The 25,418-nt window shown below is 47.4% G+C and overlaps 1 protein-coding gene across 1 annotated transcript in view; it reads left to right on the plus strand.

Annotated features, from left to right (window-relative positions):
- LOC136626716 (zinc finger protein 27-like) overlaps positions 1-25,418 on the plus strand; it is a 659,137-nt gene that overhangs the window by 344,163 nt on the left and 289,556 nt on the right. The window contains exons 10-11 of the mRNA XM_066601724.1: positions 15,178-15,357; positions 15,447-15,570. Coding sequence (XP_066457821.1) covers positions 15,178-15,357; positions 15,447-15,570 — 304 coding nt within the window. The remainder of the gene's footprint in view (positions 1-15,177; positions 15,358-15,446; positions 15,571-25,418) is intronic.

A 25,418-nucleotide genomic window follows, 5' to 3' on the forward strand; every position in this document is an offset into this window, starting at 1 on the left:
CTGCCGCTAGTGTCTTGTCAGAGAGGGTGTTTAGTGCAGCTGGGGGAATCATCGCGGATAAGTGTACCCGCCTGTCAACTGCCAGTGCCGACATGCTTACACTCATAAAGATTAACAAAGCCTGGATTTCCCCAGACTTCTCTTCTCCACCGGCGGAGAGCAGTGGAATCTAAAGATTCGTTTCGCTGCAACCGGAAAAAAAAGCATTCGCTATCACTGGAAAAAAGGGGGAATTAGCTTTGTCAATCACTCTTAGATATTATTACTCCTCCTCCTAAAACAGCATGTCATCACGCTGAACTGCCAATTTTTCTGCAGCCCAAAAGGCTCTGCTTACAATTTTTTTTAAAGTTTTCAACGTTTCAAAAGTACTGATACTTTAACAGAAACCAATTTTTTCACAGGGCTGCCTGCAGGTTCTGTTACAAATTATGCAACAGCGAGCTGTATCTTTAAAGAATATTTATGGGTTTCACCTGCGCTCTTGGTTAAGCAATTTTTCAGTGGTACACTTCTACTCTTGGTACACTAATTTTTCTGGCCCTCGTCTATACTGTTATCTAACTAATTTTTCCCGCCTTCGCCTACACTCATGGTACACCAATGTTTCACCTATACTCTTGCTACAGAAATGTTACTGGGGTCCGCCTCTACTTTTACAATAGATATGTTACTGGGGTCTGCCTATACTTCTGCTACAGAAATGTTACAGGGGTCTGCCCATACTTTTACTACAGAACTATTACTGGGGTCTGCCTATACTTCTGCTATAGAAATGTTACAGGGGTCTGCCTATACTTTTACTACAGAAATGTTACTGGGGTCTGCCTATAATCCTGCTATAGAAATGTTACAGGGGTCTGCCTATACTCCTGCTATAGAAATGTTACAGGGGTCTGCCTATACTTTTACTACAGAAATGTTCCTGGGGTCTGCCTATACTTCTGCTTCAGAAATGTTTAAGGGGTCTGCCTATACTTTTACTACAGAAATGTTACTGGGGTCCGCCTCTACTTTTACTAGAGAAATGTTACTGGGGTCTGCCTATACTTCTGCTACAGAAATGTTACAGGGGTCTGCCTATACTCCTGCTATAGAAATGTTACAGGGGTCTGCCTATACTTTTACTACAGAAATGTTCCTGGGGTCTGCCTATACTCCTGCTATAGAAATGTTACAGGGGTCTGCCTATACTTTTACTACAGAAATGTTCCTGGGGTCTGCCTATACTTCTGCTTCAGAAATGTTACAGGGGTCTGCCTATACTTTTACTACAGAAATGTTACTGGGGTCCGCCTCTACTTTTACTAGAGAAATGTTACAGGGGTCTGCCTATACCTTTGCTACAGGAATGTTACTGGGGTCTGCCTATACTTCTGCTACAGAAATGTTACAGGGGTCTGCCTCTACCTTTGCTACAGAATTGTTACTGGGGTCTGCCTATACGTCTGCTACAATGAAGAAAACGATGGAGGCAGCAGTAGTGGTGCAGAAAAGTGAGGGTTTATTCCTCCCAACACAGAAAGAACAACGTTTCGACTCCTTCTTATCTGAGTCAAAGACTCAGACAAGAAGGAGTCGAAACGTCATTCTTTCTGTGTTGGGAGGAATAAACCCTCACTTTTTTGCACCACTACTGCTGCCTCTATCGTTTTCTTCATTGAATTACTATTGGATGGTCTGATTTGGATCCAGACCTGGATTGCATTTTGCAGGATTCTTGTCCGGCCCTATTAGGGCATAATCTGTGCTGTTGATAAAAGACTCCATATGCTATACTTCTGCTACAGGAATGTTACAGAGGTCTGTCTATACTCTGGGTGCACAAAGACTTCCCATCGCGGTGTTTTACCTATCTGGCACGAATACACTGACTTGGGTAGAATGCAGAGTGCAGATGGCTTTCCCCTTGCGGTGCTGATTGAACTCTCTGACACCTACACATAATGAATTGTGTGGGGACACATGGATTTCCCATTGCTATGTAACTCAGGGCACCTGGGGTCACACAAAGTGGAGGCTGGGACCGAGCCTGACCCAGGGCCTGCTCACATACTTCCCACACAGACTATAGCGGGTCCTGGTCATGGTCTCTTGCCCTTGTAATGCCACCTCCTCCTCCTGCTTGGGGTCAGGGGATCAGCACTGGGCAACATGTATTTTCTCTCGTGTTACCACAGTTATCTGTGGCACTAGTTTGGGCCAAACAAAAGGAGCGTTACTGCATTAATGAGACGTTCACAGCTATACTAGCATCGAAGTCCGTTTTATGTGCACCATTGCCGAGGGTGTGTGCAGAGGCCGAGGTCCTGAGGGAAATGCAACTGCGCCAGGTTGGGCCCGTGGAACTTGTTCCTGATTAATCCAGTATTTGGAGCGGTGAAAGCAACCGCAACTAATTGAATAAGACGTTGACAGCTGTACTAGCATCAGTGTCTGCGTTATGCCCACGATTGCTGAGGCTGTGTGCAGAGCCCGAGGTCTTGGGGGAAATGCAACTTCACCAGGTTAGGTCTGTGGAACTTGTTCCTGGTTAATCCAGGCTTTGTAGCGGTGAAAGCAACCGCAACTAATTAAATGAGACGTTCACAGCTGTACTAGCCTCTGAGTCCGCTTTATGCCCATGATTACTGAGGGTGTGGGCAGAGGCCGAAGTCCTGGGGGGGGGGGGGGATGGAACTGTGCCAGGTTTGGCCTGTTGAACTTTTTTATGGTTCATCCAGTCTTTGGAGCGATGAAAGCAACCGTGACTGATTTAATGAGATGTTCACAGTTGTACTAGCATCCCAGTCCTCTTTATGCCCACGATTGCTGAGGGTGTGTAGAGGCTGAGGTCCTGGGCGGGGCCAAACTCTGCCATGTTTGGGCACTGCAATTGCTTCATGTTTAATACTTTCCTTGGGTTTTATGGGCTCGCCTATGCTGTGGGTGCACAAAGACCATTGCGGTGTTTTAGCTATCTGGCACAAGTACACTGAATGACTTGGGTAGGGCACAGATGACTTTCCTAGCGCGGTGTTCAGCTATCTGACACCTACACAGAATTGTGTGGGGACACATGGATTTTCCATTGCTGTGTAACTCACAGCACCTTGGGTCACACAAAGTGGAGGCTGGGAGCGAGCCTGACCCTGGGCCCGCTCACGTGCTTCCCACACAGAGTATTGCGGGTCCTACCTCGGTCATGGTTTCTCGGGCTTATTATGCCACCTACTGCTTGGAGTCTGTGGATCTGCGTTGGTCAGCATGTATTATCTCTCGTGCTACAAATTACCACAGTTATCCGAGATATTGGATTGGAGCATTCACAGGAAGCGTTAGTGATATAATGAGACTTTTAACAGGGTCACTGTATACCTGTGGTGGCTACTTTGGTGACACCACCTGCTTCAAACCAATCTTTTGGTGTTAGTATGCGCTGCTGCATTGTGAAGATCTGTAGAAGTGCTGGCACCTGAGTCCCCTTTATGCCCACATTTGTGGCTCCTGACAATTTTGTGATGGAGGTGGCACGGAATTGGAATTATGATCATACTTCAATTTATCATCAATTCTCATCAGCCTTGTGGGCTATCGCCTATACTTTCAAAGAGGGTCGCTCCCTGGCTCTGCCAACCTTCTGCATTGTTTCTCCGATACCTCCCCATCACAGACGCACTTAAAAATTGACATGAGAGTAGTGTGGCTATGAAGCGAGCGTGTGGCATGAGGGTAGATGAATGCTGCGCAGGGAAAATTTTGTGTGTGCTGTGGACGCAGGGTCGGTTGGACAACAATGCCGGTATGTAACCCAGGAGAAGAGGCAGCGGTGTCACCCACAGGCAGTGATTGTCCATGGTTGCAGCTAGTGTGGTGCTTGGCTAAGATGTGCCAGTGCGTGTGCCTTGCTAATGAGGGTCTGTCCCAAGTAAATAGTTAGGGGGGTGACCCCCAGGCTCTTGCCCCATTTTGGTTTAATAGTGGGACCTGGGAGCCTCAGATGCAGCCACGCATGCTGCCCCTGCCATTCCCTATCCATTTCTGTAGTTTTTCCATGACTTTCTGATGTTTTCAGGTGTTTCACAAATCATTCCCTATGCAGAGCATTGGTCCTATACAAAAATGCTCGACTCACCCATTGACTTCAATGGGGTTCGTTACTCGAAACAAGCTCTCAAGCGTTACGGAAAGTTCGACTCTAGTACCGAGCACCCAATGTATTTCGGTGCTTGCTCATCTCTATTTAATAATGATACCTCTGATGTATGCCTTATGTGCATTCCAGACCGCGAGAGCGTTTACTTCTCGGGTGGGATTAAGTTTAAAATAGTCATTATAGAGATTATCTCTCCACGATATAGCAGCTCCCCTACCATGGTTCAAATAAATGGAGATTTCTATTGGCGCATGATCGGACCAGGTCATTACCCCCGGGAAGAAGATATGTTGGGTAGGGGTCATCTATCCACCAAGGCCAAGTCTATTCTGGGGAAGGATTTATGCCTAGATAAATAGAAAGTACATTCCCTGCCGAAGCATTTAAACGCCTGAATGTATCAAAGAGGGCTTCACTCTAGAGCCAAGGGGACAATACCAGGGTGTATCCAGCAGATCGTCTTGTGGGGTCTAGATTTTTATCCAGTACAACGTTGAAATCTTCACATATAGTCCATTTTCCCACCTTGAAGCTTCTTACATTTTTAAGAATTTTGTTTAAGAATTTTATTTGGGCAGATTTCGGAGCGTAGATATTCACCAGAGTAAAAGAGGTCGCATTTATCAGACATGATAAAATGATAAATCTGCCTTTCTGATCTATTTCTTGGAACTTAACTTTGAGATAAATTGAATCTCTAAATGCTACCAGGACTCCCGGTTGTTTTTTTAACGGAGCATGCTGAGAACATTATGGGAAATTTTTTATGTGTAAAAGTTGGGCATTTGAAGGCCATGAAGTAGGTTTCCTGAATACATATAATGTCAGCATTAGCACTCACAGCATCTTTCCCAAAGAGGCTCTTTGAAGGGAGAGTTCAGCCCATTTGCATTAAAAGAGTAAATATTTACTGCCATAACAAAAGTGTAGGAAATGCAATTATGAATGTGGACATAAGTATGAATCTTCTAAAGCTAGAAGGGAAGGATAACAAAAACACTTTAACACATTGAACATAGTAACCAATAAGATAAAAGGAATTCAAGGATTCACAGGGCTGGTGATAGGTAGGAGGAACAAAACCTAAAACAAGGCATAGGGCTTGTGTAGAACATGGGAGGGAGCAAAAAGTTTTCCTGATGGGAGTGAGAGTGCACCCCCCAATATTGTGAAGCAGAAAGTAAAAAGTACCTTAACGGGATCTTTTTTTAGTATAGAAAAAAAGCAATTTGTATAGGGTGCGTGCTCCCGCATCGACCGGAATGTCTTCCACAAAGCCAAAGAGACAGACCATAGGATGTATAATATGTGGTGCTCCCAGATGCGTCTCCATGAACTCAAGAAAATCCCTTCAATAAGCTTGTAAAACTCAGAACATATGCATATTTGTGCCTGCATCCATCAAGCACCTTGGGCAGTCTGAACTAGGAGATAAGCCCATAGCGTTTAGATGGCTAGGAGTAAAATAAACTCTATAAAGGAACTTGATTTGTATTAGACTGTCTCTAGTACTTACTAAGGGAGGCCCAGAGCCTGCCAAAAGGCCTCTCCGGTCATCCGAGTCCAGGCCGGGTATGTCTAAGCCCCATTTTACAAGAGCCCTGTCTCCCAGTGAAGCAAGGCTACGTGTCAGCTGTCTATAGAAACAGGAGAGCAGCTTCAGGATATTAGCCATCTGTGCCAACTCCTCCAGCCGAGTCTAAACAAGGGAGATACTGGGGCCCTCAAATTGGGCTCTGAGGATGTGGCAAAGTTGAAAATACCTAAAAAGGGAGCAAATAGGGAGGATAAAGCACGTATGCAATCGTAAAAAGGTACAGAAGACGCAACATTCACCAACAACTGAGAGGGCAGTGATCCCGTGGCATCTCCAGAAGACTATACCAGGCATACATTGCAAGTGTGCGAGGTGGGGGTTACACTATAGAGGGGTATGTGAAGACAATTTAGTTGTCTCATCAAGTTTCAAATGAAGGGCAGTGTTAGTTGGGCCCCTTGGTAATAAGTCTCTCAAACTTTGTTCTGAGCTCACCACTCTGCGCTCAAGTCCCACCACTGGATTAGAGTTGGTAGACGACAATCACCACCCCACACATACCAATTGACTAGCCAGGTAGTAACAGTAGAAATGGGGAAGGGCCAACCCCCCCCTCCCCCCCCGCCTCCATCTGTGGGAAGGCAGAGAGTTTCCAACATTATTCTTGGAGTGGAGCCCCGCCATAATATACAAAGGAGTATTTTTTATGGAGAACTGTAAAGAATCTTTTAGGCATCAGAATAGGGGCGTTCTGAAATATGTACAAAAATTTGGGCAATAACTTTATTTTATTTAGTTTTATACGGCCAACTAGGGTCAATGGGAGTGAAGCCCATGGCATTGCCATGTCTCTTCAGTCCAAAAGTGGAGCAGGATTATCTGTGTAAAAATAGTAGATCTCCGCTCCACTATTCTCAAATAGGTGACGCTATCTGTCCACTCCAGGGAGGGCAGGGAGGGCTAGTGATGCCGCAGGGGAATCGACCGCCAACAGCCCAGTTTTATCCCAGTTAACCCTTACTCTGGAGTACTCTCCGTAAATGTTAAAAAATGATAGCACTGAGGCTAAACAGGATTCTGGGTCGTGCAGAAAGAGAAGAGTATCATCTGCGTAGAATGCCACCCCCTCTTCATGAGTTCTCAATCGGAACCCCTTGACCACCATTGACACTCGAATCCTTATTGCAAGTGGCTCAATCGCAATAGCAAAGACAGCTGGGGACAGAGCACAGGCCTGACACATCCCTCTACCAGGGAAAACTGCTTAGACATAGGAGTGGTACCCACTTAATAAAGGTTGTCCCAAAATGAGCCATTACTTCCCACAGATATATCTACTCCACCGAGTCAAAGGCCTTAAATTGATCAATAAAGCCCAAGGTACACTTCCCTCAGTTGGAATGCGACAGTGCAAGGTTAGTGAAAAGTCTTCTGACATTTGTGTGCAATCTGCGAGTTACGGATCCAATATGTCATAGGTGGATGTGACAGAACTTTAATAGCTAGAGACCTAAGCTGGTTAGAAAATGCCTCAATGAGATCCATAGGAAAAGCAAGGCAAAAAATAACCCCACTGAGAAAAAAAGAGAAAGAAATAAACAAACAGCAACCTAACTAAAAGATGCACAGCAAACTCTAGGAGGACTTGACAGCTCATGCCCAAATGAAACTACTGCTAGGTGTGGTTTCTTTTTTTGGTCTACTTAATAAAACCTCTGTCACAGATGGGGGTATCTAAGGAAAATACCAACATGCAAGTATACGGATGCAGATAGTAGCAGACAAGCCCTGAACAAAGTACGAAAACTAGCAACTTGTGTAAGAGCAGAGGAGGGGCCTCAAGACCAGCATTTTAGCATTTTGCATCCCAAAAAACAGAATAAAAGTGATAAAAAAACATATGTAGCTCAAAATGGTACCAATAAAAGCTACAGCTCGTCTCGCAAAAAATAAGCCCTCACAGAGCACAGTCCATGGAAAAATAAAAAAAAGTTACAGGACTTTAAATGCACTGAGTTTAGAAAAAAATTAAAATTTTTTAAAAAAGGGCTTTTATTATGGAAAAGTGGAAAAACCTAAACAAAATATAACAATTTGGTATCGTTGTAACCATACCGACCCACACAAAAAAACGTAGTGTGTCATTTATGCTGCATAATTAACGCTCTAAAAAAAACCCCAAAAATCTATGGCAGAATTTATGCATTTTCTGTCCCTATGATCATAAAAAAAATAATAAACGTTTTACAATATAGCCTATGTACCCAAAAATGGTACAATTAAAAACTACAGTTCGCCACACAAAAAACAAGCCCTTATACAGCCGCGTCAACGGAAAAATAAAAAAGTTATGGCTGTTGAAAAATGGAGATGAAAAAATACCAATTATCGTTTGGTCCTCAACGACAAAATAGGCCATGTCCTCAAGGGGTTAATGGGTAATGCTTTCCTTGATTTTAAAAGGTCCAATGAAACGAGGACCCAGTTTGGAAGTTGGTTGCTTAAGCGTCATGCTTCTATTAGACAACTGACGCAATCTTCCACTTGATAACTAAACCCCTTTGACTGATTATTAACCTTCTGTAAGTCTTTACGGTTTCTTTTATGATTTCTTTGGACTTTTTCCAAAACCGCCTCTAGGCTGGATGAATATTAAATTAATTTTCTTAAGGCCTCTTAGATTTAGATTTAGAAAATGAACCAAAACATGTGTGGAAACCATAATTACAAAGAAAAGAAGATGTTCCCGTCGACTCAAGTGATCTGTTGTTCAAAGCAAATTCTGCTAGAGGTAAATACCCCAATCAGCCCTCCTTATTTATAATAAAATACTGGAGGTACCTGTACAAGACTCTGGTTACACCGTTCCATCTGACCATTTGTTTCTAAATGATAAGCAAAAGACAAAGACATCTGTACTGCAACAAGCAACACACAAAGAACCAGAACCTAGATACAGGCTGTACACCCTGGTTGGAGACCATATTAGATGCTATCCCGTGTAACCTAACATGAGCTATGAATAATTTAGCCAAAGGTTTCAAGTTAGAAAGACTAGGCAGAGCAATAAAATTACACATTTTAGGCTGTATGAAAAACCATTCTTAAGGCCCCTTAGACATAGATTTAGAAAATGAACCAAAATGGGTGGAAACCATAATTACAAAGAAAAGAAGATGTTCCCATCGATTCTAATGATCTGTTGTTCAAAGCAAATTCTGCTAGAGGTAAATACTCCAATCAGCCCTCCTTATTTATCATTACCAAAATATCGCAGGTACCTCTACAAGATTGGTTACACCTTTTCGTCTGACCATTTCTTTCTGAATGTTAAGCAGAAGACAAGGACAGCTGTACTACAACCGGTGACACACAAAGAACCAGAACCTAGATACAAACTGCACACACTGGTTGGAGACCATATTAGATGGCACCCCGTGTAACCTAACATGAGCTATGAACAATTTAGCAAATGTTTTCAAAATAGGAAGACTAGGCAAAGCAATAAAATTACACACCTTGCTGAATCAATCACCCACCACCCAAATAACAGCATTTCCTTCTCAGAGGAAGGCAAGTCAGTAATGATTTCCATGGACAGATGGGTCCAAAGTTTCTCAATAACAGGGAGGCGCAACAACTTCCCGGCAGGGAGACTCCAAGCCGATTTGCTTCTAGCACAAACTCCACAAGTGGAAACATAAATAAAAACATTTGGTGTTAAAGATGGCCACTAAATGATTCTAGTTACCAACTTTCAAATATTTATCCCAGAATGTCCTGCCAGAACGGAACTATGCATTTCAGAGAGTACTTGAAGCCTCAAATGTAGTGAAACCAAAATCTTCCCCTCTTGCAGACCTGAAGGAGCCATGTCTTGGGCCTGAAGAATCTGCTCCTCCAGATCCAAGGACACTGCTGACAGCACCACTACTACGGACAGAATAGTTGCCAGAGTCCATGGGGACAAAATTCCTAGAGGTCTCTATGTGAATACAAAGCTAAAACGAGAAAAGAATAATGACCACCGCACCTACCTAGTTTTTTAGCCAAATATATCAGATTTTTGTGATCCATAAAAATGTCACCTTACACGGAGTCCCTTAAAGGATATGTCGTCACTCCTTGAGTGTTTAATAGCCAACAGCTCTCTGTAACCTATGTCATAAATGTGTTCGGTGGAGATAAACTTCCTCAAAAAGAAAGCATAACGGCAAAGAGTTTTCAACTTAATAGTGCCTTGAGACAGATCTGCTCCCACCCGACCTCTCAGGCGTCTACCTACACCACAAAAGGTTTGGACGAATCCAGCTGTATAAGAATAGGAGCCGCAGCAAAACACCTTTTACAAGACGATAAACACGATAACACTTTCAGAAACTATTTAGAATGAAAAGAAAATTTCTTGGTCATATGCGTGAATGGTTAAACCATTAAAGAAAATCCTTGTACAAAATTTTAGTAATAGTTAGCGAACCTCAAGAATCTTTTGAAATCCTTCAAATTCTATGGCTGAACCCAATCCAAAACAGATCGAACTTTATCTGGACTTTATCTGGATCCATCTTGAAACCTCCAGTGGTTATAACATGCAATCTCCTGTATGGCAAAAATTCACTTCTCCCTTTTAGCAAATTGTTTTCGTGAAGTGCTTGTAACACCTAATGAACCTACTAGCACCAAACGTCCAATGAACTTCTGAAGAACTTAGTTAATAAAGGCCTGAAACACTGTGAGATCATTAGTCAAACCAAAAGACACCACCAGTTTCTTAAAATGCCCTTCAAGAATTTTGAAGGCCATTTCTCATTCATCTCCCTCTCTGATTCATATTAAGTTATATGCCCTGTGCAAGTCCAACATAGAGAACCAGCTGGCTCCAATTAACTGGTTAAATAGATTGGAAATGAGTGGTAACGCATAAGGGTTGTGCTTAGTGATCTTGTTAAGTTCTCTGAAATCCAGACTCATTGAAGACCTCAATCTTTCTTCTTCACAAAGGAGAAACCATCTGCAACTGCGGAACCAGATGGACATATTTACCTCTTCTTCAGGCTATCAGCAATATAATGCTTGAGGGTCTGTCTTTCCATAATGAGCACGTTATACATATGACTCTTGGGTAACTTGAATTCTGAAATAAGATCAATAGTACAACCCCCTTCTCTATGAGGTGGTAATTCTTTAGAAAGGACATCAGTAAACTCCATGATAAACCTCAGTAATTGTACCGCTTGGTCCGCGGAAATATTTTCTGCCATCCAGTTATGCTTACAAGAAGTATCCCACTTAACAATGTCCCCTTTTTCCCAATCCGCCACCGGGTTGTGCAATCTCAACCATGGCAATCCCAACACCATCTGTGTAGGGAGAGACTCCAAGACAAATAAAATTATATTTTCACTATGAAACAATCCAATTTTTAAACAAACGCTATGAACAAAGGATTTTAAACACCTATAAGAGATTCCCAAATGTTTGGCCACATCATAGTGAATCGAATTAATGAAGGCTCCACTATCTAAAAAGAACCGTTACAGGAAAATTATGCCTTGTAAGAAGTATCTCTGCAGGAAGGATCGGGAGGAAGAATGATATCGAAGCAATTTGTGGGCCTAAAGGGAACTTCCTCTTAACCTCCAGGCCAGTTAATTTTCTGACTGAGATCCCTGGAGAGGACACAACTAAAGAAAATGTCCAGTTTGGCAGCAGAAGAAGCAGTGACCTCTGACCCCTCATTTTGACCTTCTCTCAGCTCCACTGGACAATGAAACCAATTGCATAGGTTAAGTGGACTCCCCGGATGTGGCCAAAAATTGCTCACTAGTCCTCTCTAACTTGTCGACCAATCCGTATGGCTAATGACATAGCTTCATCCAGAATTCTAGGGGTGGGAAACAAAACTAGCAGAACTATAATCTTATTATATAATGCAAAACAAAATTGGCTCCGTAGCGCTGGGTCATTACCTTGAGTCTCGTTTGGCCACCGACGATATTCAGTGCAAAAATCCCCAATGTTTTACGTCTGACACTGTAGTAAATTTAACTCTCAGCCAGAAATATCCTATCGGGGTCATCGTGATCAACCCCAAAGCAGCAAGAAAATTCTTCACAGATGATAAAGCCTCAGAAGTGGGTGGCAATGAAAAGGCCCAGACCTGAGGGTCTCCCTGCAGCCTAGAGATAACATCCCCCACACTCTGAGACTCATCAGCCGAGGAGATGGGGTGCAATTTGTAGTACAACTTGGAGGATTCTCTGAAATCAACGAACTCCCACCTATTACCGATTTGGCAAGTGTGGCTTAGACTTCTTCAGTGGTTAGATAATGCCCCAATGGCATCCATAGGAAAAGCAAGGCAAAAATAACCCCAGCGAGAAAATATAAAGGCTGCTTATCATGTCACATTCACAAGGGAATCCTCACCGAGGACCGACACAAGGCTGTGTCACCACCGGACAACGGAAAACACAAGACAAGAGGGAAAACTGACCCTGCTGCTAATTGGGAAAGGTCCCTGCCTAAAAGCAGACTACCGCTCTGATAAGGCCAAGTAAATTCCTCTCAGCGGCTACCTGCCCTACCAGGGGGGCAAGAGAGGAAACCGAACCACAGTGCAAAGAACTGAGGGAGGGGAATATACAGCAACGTAACTAAGAGCTGCACAGTAAAACTGGGAGGACATGACAGCTCCAAGCATCATGCCCAAATAGAACTGCAATACCCAGCAGAGAGCTGAGGGGGGCGAGGGATATATAGCCGTCCGTACCTGCTGATAGACCAGAGGAGAAACCATCTAATAAACCTCTCAGAGGAGGAGGGGGACTGAGGGAAATACCAACATGCATCTATATGGGTGCCGACAGCAGCAGGAAACCCCTCACAGAGTGTCACCAGCAACCTGAATGGGAGCCGAGCGACCAGTCAGCCTCCACATCATGGCTAACGTAGCGAAACACCGTCATGGCCAACAAGACGCGATATATACATTATACACACATAGTCCGCCACATGCACATTACACACACGCTCGGCTCCGCTCCTCCGTTTCTCACACACGCTCGGCTCCGCTCCTCCGTCTCTCACACGCTCGGCTCCGCTCCTCCGTCTCGCACGCGCTCCGCTCCTCCGTCTCGCACGCGCTCCGCTCCTCCGTCTCGCACGCGCTCCGCTCCTCCGTCTCGCACGCGCTCCGCTCCTCCGTCTCGCACGCGCTCCGCTCCTTCGTCTCGCACGCGCTCCGCTCTCCCGTCTCGCACACTCTCGGCTCCGCTCCTCCGTCTCTCACACGCTCGGCTCCGCTCCTCCGTCTCGCACACGCTCGGCTCCTCCGTCTCGCACGCGCTCCGCTCCTCCGTCTCGCACGCGCTCCGCTCCTCCGTCTCGCACGCGCTCCGCTCCCCCGTCTCGCACACTCTCGGCTCCGCTCCCCCATCTCACACACACTCTCGGCTCCACTCCCCCGTCTCACACACTCTCGGCTCCGCTCCCCCGTCTCACACACTCTCGGCTCCGCTCCCCCGTCTCACACACGCTCGGCTCCGCTCCCCCGTCTCACACACGCTCGGCTCCTCCGTCTTACACACTCTCGGCTCCGCTCCTCCGTTTCACACACACTCTCGGCTCCGCTCCTCCGTCTCACACACACTCGGCTCTGCTGCTCCATCTCACACACTTGGCTCCGCTCCTCCGTCTCACACGCTCGGCTCTACTCCATCCACTCTCTGAATACATCCTGATGGGACACATAAACTGCAGGTCACACAGCAGAGTCCTGCATCCACTGAGCGGAGAGACCTGGTCATGTGACCCCTTGTCTCCTCCCACACTGATCACATGATGGTGACATCATCACAGGTCCTGTAAGAACAGAACAACCCCACGGCTCCTGTCCGGCTGCAGGTGGAGGTATGTGGGGGTCACAGCTTCCCTTTGTGGAGACACCAGGGAGGTGCAGGAGATTAGCGGCCATGTAACGCTCGTCTGGGGAGTCTGGGATGTACATAGGAGATGGTACAAGGCCTCTGCAGCGCCCCATATTGGCAGGCCTGTAACATGACTGGGAATAGAAGCCTCCGGAAGGCAGAGAACATCTCCAGCTACAATCAGGATTATTCGGCCTCCACTACAAATTCGCTTTCTACAATCCGTACAAAATCCCCCCAGAAGAATATAAATAAGTGACACAACTGATAGAACGAGCGCTTTCCCCAAATCCCCACAAAATGACCCTTTTTCTGCCTCCTGCGGCCCCAGAATCCCCCATGAGGTCTTTAGTCCTGGGAGCCCCTTCTGCTGAGCGGCTGCAGACGGACAGCAGCTTCTGCCGGCGCTCCGGAGGAGTCTTACCCCGCTCCTCGCGGCCGCCGGCTCACTGATGCTCTGGGGTTTGGGAGGTGCAGCCGCCGTCTCGTCGCTCCAGAATCTTCCGTCTTCTGAAACCAGTAAATCCCCCAGAACTTCTCGGCTCGCAGCTCCCGGCTGGATGTGCTGTTTGTAGCATTTAGCGGGAAGCGCTGGACACGTTTTGGCCGCCCGATCCTTCTTCAGCGGCCGGACTCCTACAAATCACTGGGGAAGAAATATCAGATAACTTGTATCTGCATAGCATCATAAATCCCCTGGTTAACCCCTTCCTGCTTCGGGGCTTATATGTACACGCTGGGTGATGTTCTCACCCAGCTGGCCTCCGGCTGCAGCAGCAGGGATCGGTGAAAACATCAATGCCCGCAGTTCACCCCTTATATGATGCAATCAATGTTGATCGCAGCATGTGAAAGCCCCCCATGGGAGAACCATGTAAACGAAAAAAAATTGCTTATGTAAAATAATGGTTCTTTTCATGTGTGATTTTTGTTCATCTCACAACTCACAGAAATCATCCTGAAAATCGCCCGTGTGAATACACCCTTATTTATATCTGTCGTTGAATCCCCTATAATCCAGAGATTTGGGGTGGCTTACATTGTCTCGTCTTCTCTTCATTCAGGATCCTCGGCTGATATCTTCTATCTCTGATAATATTCCTGATTGACCCGACAAGGATGGAGAGGAAGAGGGACAAGATGGCGGAGGGTATATTCACCCTCACCCTAGAGATACTCTTCCGGCTTACAGGAGAGGTGAGAGATTCTGGGGATAACGTCACGCTCCATCATTCTTATCTATGTCAGTCTCTGGTCACATCTACGGCAGAGGATTTACTGCCGATTCATCATAAATGCCAGGAAAATAATAGAGCTGGTTGTTCTGGTAGAATGACGGAAACCCAACAGATCTACTATAAGGCAATTGGAGGTTGTTGGGGGTCATTATTGTCTGTCATCTAACAAAACCAAAACTCTGATCGTTTTGTTCTTCTGCTACTGTGACTGAGTAGAACAACGGAGATGATGACCACAGATGTGAGGAGAATCTTACTAATTGTTGGCCATAACTGGAGACATGAAGGACTCTGGGAATGTCTGCAGTGATATTTCTGGATGTGTCTCCCCATAAACAGGATTACACGATAGTGAAGAAGACTTCTAGTGATGGCTGTCAGGCCCCGGTGTCTGATGGATGGGGAAGACCCCTGAGCCCAATCACAGGGCCTCCACCTCACCCCCTGATACTGGAGGAGATCAATGAGCAGAAGATCCTAGAACTCACCAACAAGATGATTGCGCTGCTGACTGGAGAGGTGACGCTGCTGGGAATGCTGGGACATTATACAGTAATGTTATGGCGGTATAACGTGTCTGGGTGATGACGGTATCATTGTGTTGTCAGGTTCCTATAAGGTGTCAGGACGTCACTGTCTATTTCTCCATGGAGGAGTGGGCGTATTTAGAAGGACACAAGGATCTGTACAAGGACATCATGATGGAGGACCACCAGCCTCCCCCATCACCAAGTAATAGACAGGACTAAATCCACATGGCCTTTATTATTTGTATGTAGAGAGTGAATTCAGTGGCTGTCTGTGTTTTCTGCAGGTAGATCCAGTAAGAGAATAGCAGCAGAGAGATGTCCCCGTCCTCTTCTTCCACAGGATGATCAGGTAGATGGAGAGAAGGTCTCCTGAAATCTCCCCTCTGGTCTGTAGGACGGCTGGGAAGGTCTTGTGTTCAGTTTTATTATATGAGTGATACTTGTGTAATGAGAAAGCTGGAGATGGCAGGATTACAGCCGACCGCAGACATTAGATCTCCGCATCTTATCACTATTTTCTGGTTCTGGAGACTTCTGATTGGAATAAAGAAGCAACAGGTTGTAGTTATACAGGAGACCTGCAGCTATTTGGCCCAGATCACTACTGCTGTCATGTCATTCCGGCTCCTCATACTAATTAATGACCTTTTCTGGCCATATAAAACCTTCCACATGACTTCTCCAACCGTGTGATGACTTTTACAATATTTATTTCACAGCTTGTGAATCCGGATGAAGATCCGATCCCTATTGATGCTACTGTGACACATGTGAGGGGGGATCAGCCGTGTAAGGAGGAGATCCCTACAGATGACCCCCCAGGTGAGACTACATGTAGAGAAGAGTCTGTGTTGTCGGGGTTTCAGCTGTATATTCCCTTATGTGCCTTAAAATACCGCTCTCAGCGTGAAAGTGTACGCAAATAATTCCATACTTATTTATACCGTTCTGTGTCTGCAGTGAATTAGACCAACAGCGTACTGCCGCAGCTCCTTCTACAGGGAAAGTGATATACCCTATACAGCCTCTATCCTCTGTGGCAAAAAACCAAAACCTCCTTTGTTGGGCTACATCTGACCGTGTGCATTTTACTGGGTGGCTGCTGGGAAATGCAGTGCTTCCATTTGAGTTGTACGCAGCTAGGCCTGTTTGCAGCATTCTGTAATATTTTTTTCTGGCTGAAGTGTGCGTTAAAATACTGCTCTTAGCGTGAAAGTGCACGCAAATAATTCCTAGCCTGCAGCTGCGACCTAACTTATTAATACCATTCTGTTTCTGCAGTGAATTAGACAACGGTCTCACCACAAAACAGTACCATTATATTACCTGGGCCACTGCAAAGTATTTCAGCTCAGCCGCTGTGCAGAGCATCTCACAATACCATTTCCGTTGGTGGGGTTTAGATCGCCGCAGTTACCAGCACTATCCACTGTCTTTAGAGTCTTCTCCCCCTCCATACAGCCTCTATAATCTTCAAGTCTCTGCGAGCAGTAAATTACCCCTACGTATCAGCACAAGACAGCGGGTTCCTTTTTTCTAGTTATAGCATAGAGCCTCCGCTATCTACAAGTCTCTGTGTGCGGTGAATTAAGGCCCAGTTGTCAGTGCTGTACAGTGGGGTAATATATTTGGGCCCTGCTCTATTTGAATCCGCCATGAAGAGGGGTAGGAGTAAGGGTCGAGGACGTGGACGCGCACGTCCAAGTGAGGGTGTGGGCACAGGCCAAGTTCCTGGTCCAGGTGAATCACAGCCGGCTGCTGCGGGATTAGGAGAGAGGCAAGTTTCTGGGGTCCCCAGCTTCATATCAAAATTTATGGGTCCATGTGGTAGACCTTTATTACAAACAGAGCAGCGTGAGCAGGTCCTGTTGTGGATTGCAGAAGATGCATCCAGCAATGTATCGACCACCCAGTCTTCTACGCAGTCCATTACTCCCGGCTTAGGGACTGCTAATCTGAATCCTCTGGCTGCTGCTCCTCCTTCCTCCCAGCCTCCTCACTCCATGAAAATGACATATTCTGATGAGCAGGCAGACTCCCAGGAACTGTTCTCGGGTCCCTGCCATGAGTGGGAAAAATTGGTTCCTCTCTCACCTGAGGAGTTTGTCGTGACCGATGCCCAACCTTTAGAAAGTTCCTGGAGTCCGGGTGATGAGGCTGGGGACTTCTGGCAACTGTCTCAAGGACTTTCAGTGGGTGAGAAGGATGATGATGATGAGACACAGTTGTCTGTCAGCGAGGTAGTAGTAAGGGCAGTAAGACTGAGGGAGAAGCGCACAGAGGATTCAGAGGAAGAGCTGCTGGACGATGAGGTGACTGACCCCACCTGGTTTGCTAAGCCTACTGAGTACAGGTCTTCAGAGGGGGAGGCAAGTGCAGCAGGACAGGTTGGAAGAGGCAGTGGAGTGGACAGGGGTAGAGGCAGGGCCAGAGCAACGAATCCCCCAACTGTTTCCCAAACCTCCCCGTCGCAGCAAGCTTCGTGCAGAGGGCTATGTGTTCAAAGGTGTGGATGTTTTTCAGTGAGAGCGCGGACGACCGACGAACAGCAGTGTGCAACTTGTATCGCACCAAGATCAGCCAGGGAGCCACCACTACCAGCCTCACCACCACCAGCATGCGCAGGCATATGATGGCCAGGCACCCCACAAGGTGGGACGAAGGCCGTTTACTGCCTGCAGGTCACACCACTGCCTCTTCCCCTGTGCCTCATCCTGCCACACAGATCCAACCTCCCTCTCAGGACACAGGCACGAGCACCTCCTGGCCTGCACCCACACCGTCCCCTCCACTGTCCTCCACCCCATCCAGCAATGTCTCCCAGCGCAGCATTCAGCTGTCACAAACACAAGCGTTGGAGCGAAAGCGCAAGTACGCCGCCACGCACCCGCACGCACAAGCTTTAAACGTGCACATTGCCAAATTAATCAGCCTGGAGATGCTGCTGTACAGGCTTGTGGAAGCGGAGGCTTTCAAAAACATGATGGCGGCGGCGGTCCCGCACTACTCGGTCCCCAGTCGCCACTATTTTTCCCGAAGTGCCGTCCCAGCCCTGCACCAGCATGTCTCCTGCAACATTATACGTGCTCTCACCAACGCGGTTACTAGGAAGGCTCACTTAACAACAGACATGTGGACAAGTACAGGCGGGCAGGGCCACTAAATCTCCCTGACGGCACACTGGGTGAATTTGGTGGAGGCTGGGACCGAGTCAGAGCCTGAGACTGCTCACGTCCTACCAACACCCAGAATAGCGGGTCCTACCTCGGTGCTGGTATCTGCGGCGTTTTATGCCACCTCCACTAAACCCTCCCACTCCTCCTCCTACGCAACCTCTACCTCGCAATTAAGAAGTGTGAGCAGCACGTCGCCAGCAGTCGGTATCGCGCGGTGCGACAGCACAGCGGTGGGCAAGTGTCAGCAGCCCGTGCTGAAACTAATCAGCTTAGGTGAAAAGAGGCACACGGCCCCGAACTGTTGCAGGGTCTGACAGAGTAGACCGACCTCTGGCTTTCGCCGCTTAGCCTCCAACCGGGCATGGTCGTGTGTGACAACGGCTGTAACCTGGTGGCGGCTCTGCAGTTCGGCAGCCTCACACACGTGCCATGCCTGGCCCACTTCTTCAGTTTGGTGGTTCAGCGATTTCTGATAAACTACCCACACTTGTCTGACCTGCTCGGCAAGGTGCGCTGCTGATGCGCACATTTCCGCAAGTCCACCACGAATGCTGCCACGCTGAGGACCCTGCAACATCGGTTTAATCTGCCGGAGCACCGACTGATGTGCGACGGGCCCACACGGAATTCTACACTGCACATGTTGGCCAGGCTGTATGAGCAGCGTAGAGTAATAGTGGAATACCAACTCCAACATGGGCGGCATAGTGGTAGTCAGCCTCCTCAATTCTTTACCGAGGAGTGGGCCTGGATGGCAGATATCTGCCAGGTCCTCGGAAACTTTGAGGAGTCTACCCAGATGGTGAGCTGCGATGCTGCAATCATTAGCGTTACCATCCCACTGCTATGCCTGCTGAGAAGTTCGCTGCAAAGCATAAAGGCTGACGCTTTGTGGTCGGAACATAAGACGGTGGATGAGAGTATGTCGCTGGATAGCCAGACGACCCTTATGTCTATATCTCAGCGCGTTTTGGAGAAGGGGGAGGAGCCGGAGGAGGAGGGGGAAGAGACAGCTGGGCACACTGCAGAGGGTACCCATGCTGCTTGCCTCTCATCTGTTGAGCGCGTATGGGCTGTGGAGGAGGAGGAGTAGGAGGAGGATCCTGAAAGTCATCTTCCTAGTGAGAACAGCCATGTCTTGCGTACTGGTACCCTGGCACACATGGCTGACTTTATGTTAGGCTGCCTTTCTCGTGACCATCGTGTTAGACGCATTCTGGCCACTACGGATAACTGGGTGTACACCCTTCTGGACCCACGGTATAAGAAGAACCTTTCCACTCTCATTCCCAAAGAGGAAAGGGGTACGAGAGTAATGCAATACCACAGGGCCCTGGTGGACAAAGCGATGCTAAACTTCCCATCTGACAGCGCTAGTGGCAGAAGGCGCAGTTCTGAGGGCTAAGTAGCAGGGGAGGCGCGGAGATCAGGCAGCATGTTCAGCGCAAGCAGGGAAACACTCTCCAAGGTCTTTGCCAGCTTTATGGCTCCCCAGCAAGACTGCGTCACCACTCTCCAGTCAAGGCTGAGTCGGAGGGAGCACTGTAAAAAGATGGTGAGGGAGTACGTAGCCGATCGTACCACCGTCCTCCGTGATGCCTCTGCTCCATACAACTATTGGGTGTCAAAGCTGGAACGTGGCATGAACTTGCGCTGTATGCCCTGGAGGTGCTGGCTTGCCCAGCCACTAGCGTCTTGTCAGAGAGGGTGTTTAGTGCAGCTGGGCGAATCATCACGGATAAGCGTACCCGCCTATCAACTGCCAGTGCCGACAGGCTTACACTCATAAAGATGAACAAAGCCTGGATTTCCCCAGACTTCTCTTCTCCACCGGCGGAGAGCAGCAGAACCTGAAGATTCTTTTTGCTGCAACCGCAGATAAAAGCATTCTCTATCACCAGAAAAAAAGGGGCATTTTGCTTTGTCAATCTCTCTCTGATATTAGTCCTCCTCCTCCACCTCCTCCTCCTGAAACATCATGTCATCACGCTGAACTGCCAATTTTTCTGCAGCCCAAAAGGCTCATCTAACAATTTTTTTCCAACTTCCAAAGTTTCAAAAGTATTGATACTTTAACATCAACCAAATTTTTTTTTAACAGGGCTGCCTCCAGGCTGTTTTACAAATTAAGCAACACGAGCTGTATCTTTAAAAAAATATTTATGGGTTTCACCTGCCCTCTCAGTTGAGCAATTTTTCAGGGGTATATTTGTACTCTTGGTACACTAATTTTTCCAGCCTTCGCCTCCAGTCATGGTAGCTCAATGTTTCAGTGGTTCACCTATACTCTTGCTAGAGAAATTTTACTGGGGTCTGACTATACTTCTGCTACATAAATGTTACTGGTGTCTGCCTAAACTTCTGCTACATAAGTGTTACAGGGGTCAGAATATACTTCTGCCACATAAATGTTACAGGGGTCTGCCTATAATAATAATAATAATAATCTTTATTTGTATAGCGCCAACATATTCCGCAGCGCTTACATAGACAGGGGGGAATACAGAAAGACAAAATACAAACATTACAGAACCACGGTTACATATAGTAATCAGTTGATGGAAACAATAGGGGTGCGGGTCCTGCTCCAACGAGCTTACATACTACAAGTAATGGGGTGATACAGAGGGTAAAGGGGCTGGAGATGTGCACAGTATGGCGAGGTGGAGAGTGAGCGATGCTATACACATAGACAATGGTCAGACATTTAGCCGTGTGACGGCAGAGACGGTGTGACTGCAGGAGCGGTTTATGATGGTGGCTAGCAGGGATTGCAGTCAGTAGGTCAGGGAGCATGTTATCAGGCGGAGTACAGAGAGATTTGTTTAGGGAATGCGGTATGCCTCCCTGAAGAGGTGCGTTTTTAGAGCACGCCTGAAGTTCTGCGAGTCCTGGATTGCTCGGGTAGCCTTTGGTAGTGCGTTCCAGAGGACCGGTGCTGCTCTGGAGAAGTCTTGGAGGCGGGAATGAGAAGTTCGAATGAAAGGGGCACTCAGTCTGGTTTCATTAGCAGAGCGGAGAGCCCGGGCTGGTTGATGGATTGAGATGAGGGAGGCGATATAGGGTGGCGCTGCACTGTGGAGGGCTTTGTGGATGAAGGTAGCGAGTTTGAATTGAATTCTGTATTTAACGGGCAGCCAGTGCAGTGACCGGCACAGGACAGAGGCGTCCGAGTAGCAGCTGGACAGGAAGATGAGCCTGGCTGCCGCATTCAGGATGGACTGGAGAGGGTAGAGTCTGGTGCAGGGGAGGCCGATCAGCAACGAGTTGCAATAATCGAGCCGGGAGTGGATGAGGGCGACAATAAGCGTTTTTAACGTCTCCACAGTGAGAAAAGAGCGGATTCTTGCGATGTTCTTGAGGTGCAGCTGACATGTTCGGGCCAGAGATTGGATGTAGGGGGCAAAAGAGAGATCAGAGTCAAATATGACCCCAAGGCAGCGGGCGTGTTGTCTAGGAGTTATGGTGGCGCCACACACTGAGATGGAGATGTCAGGATGAGGTCGGTTAGTGAAGGGTGGAAATACCAGTAAGTCAGTTTTAGAGAGGTTTAGTTTTAGGTAGAGAGAGGACATGGTGTTAGAGACAGCGGACAGACAGTTAGTGATGTTTTGGAGGAAGGGTGCAGAGATGTCACGGGCAGAGGTGTATAGCTGGGTGTCATCAGCGTACAGGTGGTATTTGAGGCCAAAACTCCTGATGGTTTGTCCAATAGGGGCTGTGTAGATAGAGAAGGGGGCCAAGGACTGAGCCCTGGGGGACCCCAACAGCAAGGGGAAGAGGAGGGGAGGTAGAGCCAGCAAAGGAGACACTGAAAGAGCGGTCAGATAGGTAAGAGGAGAACCAGCAGAGGGCAGTGTCCTTTAGGCCAATGGAGCGTAGCATACTGAGGAGGAGTTTGTGGTCAACAGTGTCAAACGCTGCAGAAAGGTCGTGGAGGATCAGTAGGGAGTAATCGCCCCTCGATTTGGCTGTCAGTAGGTTATTGGATACCCTAGTAAGGGCAGTTTCTGTCGAGTGTTGAGGTCGGAAGCCAGACTGTAGGGGGTCTAGGAGAGAGTTCTCTGATAAATAGCTTACAATTCGGGAGTAAACTAGGCGTTCTAGTAGTTTGGAGATGAAGGGGAGGTTTGAGATGGGTCTGTAGTTGGCAGCATCAGTCGCGTCCAGAGTCGGTTTCTTTAGCAGTGGGGATATGATGGCGTGTTTGAAAGAAGAGGGAAAGATGCCAGAGGTCAGAGAGAGGTTGAATATAGTGGTGAGATGGGAGATGACCACTGGGGAGAAGGAACGGAGGAGGTGTGAGGGGAGAGGGTCGCTAGCGCAGGTGGTGGGGCGAGCAGAGAAGAGCAATTTGGAGACTTCTTCCTCTGTCGCTGGTCTGAGTACAGACAGTGAGCAGGAGCTAGATGCAGTGCTGACAGGACTAGGGTCAGGGCTAGTCTGGGATTGGGAAGTTATTTCCTGTCGGATGTCGTCTATTTTCTTTTTGAAGTAAGCAGCCAACTCTTCAGCACTGAGATCCGTCACTGGGGGCTGCGGTTTTGGGCTGAGAAGGGAGTGAAAAGTATCAAAGAGCCATTTAGGGTTGTGCGATAATGAGGAGACTAGAGAGGTGAAGTAGACTTGTTTGGCATGGTGGAGGGCGAGGTTGTAGGTTCTGAGCATGAATTTGTAGTGGAGGAAGTCTGGTGCTGTTTGCGATTTCCTCCACAGCCGTTCAGCACTTCTAGAGCACCGCCGGATGAAGCGTGTATGAGGTGTGAGCAAGGGTTGCCGTGTTCTACATCGAATGGCTCGGGTTCTGGGGGGCGCTGCTTCATCCAGGGCATGTTTGAGAGCGGTGTTGTAGTGAGCGGCAGCCAGGTTGGGGCAGGAGAGGAGAGAGATGGGGGACAGAGAGGACTGTAGGGATTCAGCAAAGTCCTGGGTGTGAATGGCCTTAAGGTTCCTGTAGGTACTGTAGGTAGGTGGGTCTGGAGAGATGGTAGGGAGCGTGACAGAGAAAGAGAGGAAGTTATGATCCGAGAGCGGGAGAGGGGAGTTAGTGAAGTTGGAAACAGAGCAGAGACGGAAGAAGACCAGATCAAGAGTGTTGCCATCCCTGTGAGTGGGAGAGGCTGTGAGTTGAGAGAGACCAAGGGAGGAGGTGAGCGAAAGAAGCTTAGAGGCAGATGGGGACATAGGGTCATTAGTGGGGATGTTAAAATCACCTAAGATGAGGGTTGGAATTTCACAGGATAGGAAGTGGGGGAGCCAGGCAGCAAAGTGGTCCAAAAACAGGCGAGGAGCACCTGGGGGGCGATAGATAACTGCAACTCGCATGGACAGCGGGCGGAAAAGCCGTAGCACATGTACCTCAAATGATGGAAAAGTGAGTGAGGGTACAGGGGGGATGACCTGGTAGGTGCATTTCGGGGAAAGAAGAGCACCTACTCCTCCGCCACGCCTGTCATCTGGTCTCGGGGTATGGGAGAACTGCAGGCCATTGTAAGACAGTGCAGCAGGGGAGGCCGTGTCAGACTGCTGTATCCACGTTTCTGTAAGAGCTAGCAGGTTTAAAGATTTAGCAGTAAAAAAGTCATGGATGGTGGGGAGTTTATTACATGCTGACTGGCAGTTCCAGAGGGCACATTTAAAGGAGTCAGGGGAGGCTATGCATGGGCTATCAGTTGGGCTTGGGGATTTTCTTAGTGAGTCAGGTAGGGGGTGATAGCTATGAGCAGTGGAGGGTGGGCCAGGATTGGGAGAGATCTCCCCAGCAGCTAGTAGCAGCAGGATAGAGAGGGTTAGCAGATGGCTAGGAGATTTATGAGGGTGGCTGTTATTTTTGTTAGTGTCACTAGGGGCCTATACTTCTGCTACATAAATGTTACTGGGGTCTGTCTATACTATTAATACAGAAATGTTACTGGGGTCTGCCTATACTTATGATACATAAGTGTTACTGGGGTCAGCCTATACTTCTGCCACATTAATGTTACAGGGGTCTGCCTATACTTCTGTTACAGAAATGTTACTGGGGTCTGCCTATACTTCTGCTACATAAGTGTTACTGGGGTCAGCTTATACTTCTGCCACATAAATGTTACAGGCGTCTGCCTAAACTTCTGCTACATAAATGTTACAGGGGTCTGTCTATACTTTTAATACAGAAATGTTACTGAGGTCTGCCTATACTTCTACATAAGTGTTACTAGGGGGAAAGCCTATACTTCTGCCACATTAATGTTACAGGGGTCTGCCTATACTTCACCTACAGAAATGTTACTGTGGTCTGTCTATACTGTTACTACATAAATGTTACTGGGGTCTGCCTATACTTCTGCTACAGAAATGTTACTGGGGTCTGCCTATACTTCTGGCACATAAATGTTACAGGGGTCTGCCTATACTTCTGCTACAGAAATGTTACTGGGGTCTGTCTATACTGTTAATACAGAAATATTACTGGGGTCTGCCTATACTTATGCTACATAAGTGTTACTGGGGTCTTCCTATACTTCTGCCACATTAATGTTACAGGGGTCTGCCTATACTTCTGCTACAGAAATGTTACTGGGGTCTGCCCTTTACTTCTGCTACATAAGTGTTACTGGGGTCAGCCTATACTTCTGCCACATAAATGTTACAGGGGTCTGCCTATAGTTCTGTTACAGAAATGTTACTGGGGTCTGCCTATACTTCTGCTACATAAGTGTTACTGGGGTCAGCCTATACTTCTGCCACATAAATGTTACAGGCGTCTGCCTAAACTTCTGCTACATAAATGTTACAGGGGTCTGTCTATACTGTTAATACAGAAATGTTACTGAGGTCTGCCTATACTTCTGCTACATAAGTGTTACTATGGGGAAAGCCTATACTTCTGCCA

The sequence above is a fragment of the Eleutherodactylus coqui genome, chromosome 4 (assembly GCF_035609145.1).
Source record: "Eleutherodactylus coqui strain aEleCoq1 chromosome 4, aEleCoq1.hap1, whole genome shotgun sequence".
NCBI lineage: Eukaryota > Metazoa > Chordata > Amphibia > Anura > Eleutherodactylidae > Eleutherodactylus > Eleutherodactylus coqui.